Genomic DNA, 1,489 nt, shown 5'->3' with positions numbered 1-1,489 from the left:
CCTACTGACTACTGACCATGCTTTGACTCTTTCCCTTGAACGTTACGTTGGTCAGACACAGCTTGAAGTAGCTTTTGGCATCACACTCTTGAGGGGCACTGAAGGTGCTCTAGAGTACAAAGATATCATGGTGGGGCATGGCGTAGCAGGAATGCCTCAGGAGACCTTTCCCCTTCTTGAGGAGGATGAAAGCCAGGCTGGACACATGGTTTTGTTTGAGCAAATATAGGATGCTTTGTTCAGGCAACCACATAACCCAGTGGGACTTTTGGTACTGCTTGGGACTATTTTACATCCTTGGTAGCATCACTTTGTCCATAGGAGTCTCCTCAAGGCAATTCTCACTTCCTTATTCCTCAGGCTATAGATGACAGGGTTAAACATGGGGGTCACAACTGTGTAAAACAGGGCAAGGTATTTGTCGGTATCTACCGAATCCCTTGACCGTCGCTTTAAGTAGATGACTGTGGCCAAGCCATAGAAGAGCCTCACCACCCCGAGGTGTGACGAGCAGGTGGAATAGGCTTTGTGTTTGCCCAAACCTGAAGGCATTTTCAGAATTGCCCTAATAATTTGAATGTAAGAAGTAACTATGAAGGAGAAGGGAAGGATTGCGAAGAGCAGGATGATGGTGTATAGCATCACTTGATTCCAGAACGTGTCTGCACAGGCCAGTTCCAGCAGAGGGGGGACATCACAGAAAAAGTGATGGAGGTCATGGGATGCACAGAAGGGCAAAGTGAACACCTGGTAGGTCTGTCCTACTTGCACTGGTACGACAGCCACCCAGGACCCCAGCACCAGTCTGATGCAGAGACCCCTGCTCATGACGAGGGTGTAGTGCAGGGGGTCACATATGGCTATGCAGCGGTCGTAGGCCATGGCAGCCAGGAGAAGGCATTCAATGCTGCCCAGCAAAACCAGGCAATACAGCTGGGCAGCACAGCCCAGGAAGGAGATCCTGCCATCCGCCCGCAGGAAACCCACCAGCATTTTTGGCAGAGTGGCTGATGTGTAGCAGATCTCCAGGGTGGACAAGTTCCTCAGGAAGAAATACATGGGGCTGTGGAGGCTTGAGACCACCACCATGATGAGTGCAATCAGGCTGTTCCCTGTGAGGAGCATGAGGTTTATGACCAGGAATACTGTGAAGCACAGGCCTTGCAGGCCGGAGTGGTCAGAAAATCCCAGAAGAACGAATCCGGATCCAACAGTGTGATTCTCCAAGCCTTTTCTTTGGGGCATTTTCCCTAGATGGAGCAATCCAAACATCAGGCTCTTAGAGGATGCTAATGGCCTGTCCACCATCCCACACACTTCAAGCCTAGAGAAAGCCTATGAACATCAGTGTACACGTGATTGCAGGATTAGGCGAGCTGGACCAAGATCTGCCTGAATGTTTGGAAATCTAACATGGCTTGCTTGCTGCAGGGGGAGGGTTAAAAAGAGGAAAGAACAGAATCCTTGAGCCTGAATGACTGGGGTTTTT

The 1,489-nt window shown here is 50.1% G+C and overlaps 1 protein-coding gene across 1 annotated transcript; it reads right to left on the bottom strand.

The window, feature by feature from the left end:
* Positions 1 to 306: 306 nt before the first annotated feature.
* LOC309603412 (olfactory receptor 10AG1-like) lies at positions 307 to 1,245 on the bottom strand (the record flags this gene model as incomplete). The annotated part of the gene is made up of 1 exon (XM_082338268.1): positions 307 to 1,245. The coding sequence occupies one exon, from the start codon at positions 1,243 to 1,245 to the stop codon at positions 307 to 309; it is 939 nt and encodes a 312-aa protein (XP_082194394.1).
* Positions 1,246 to 1,489: the final 244 nt, after the last annotated feature.

Source organism: Platalea leucorodia (assembly GCF_965183815.1).
Source record: "Platalea leucorodia genome assembly, contig: HAP1_HAP1_SCAFFOLD_77, whole genome shotgun sequence".
NCBI lineage: Eukaryota > Metazoa > Chordata > Aves > Pelecaniformes > Threskiornithidae > Platalea > Platalea leucorodia.
This window is presented reverse-complemented; position numbering and strand designations above follow the sequence as displayed.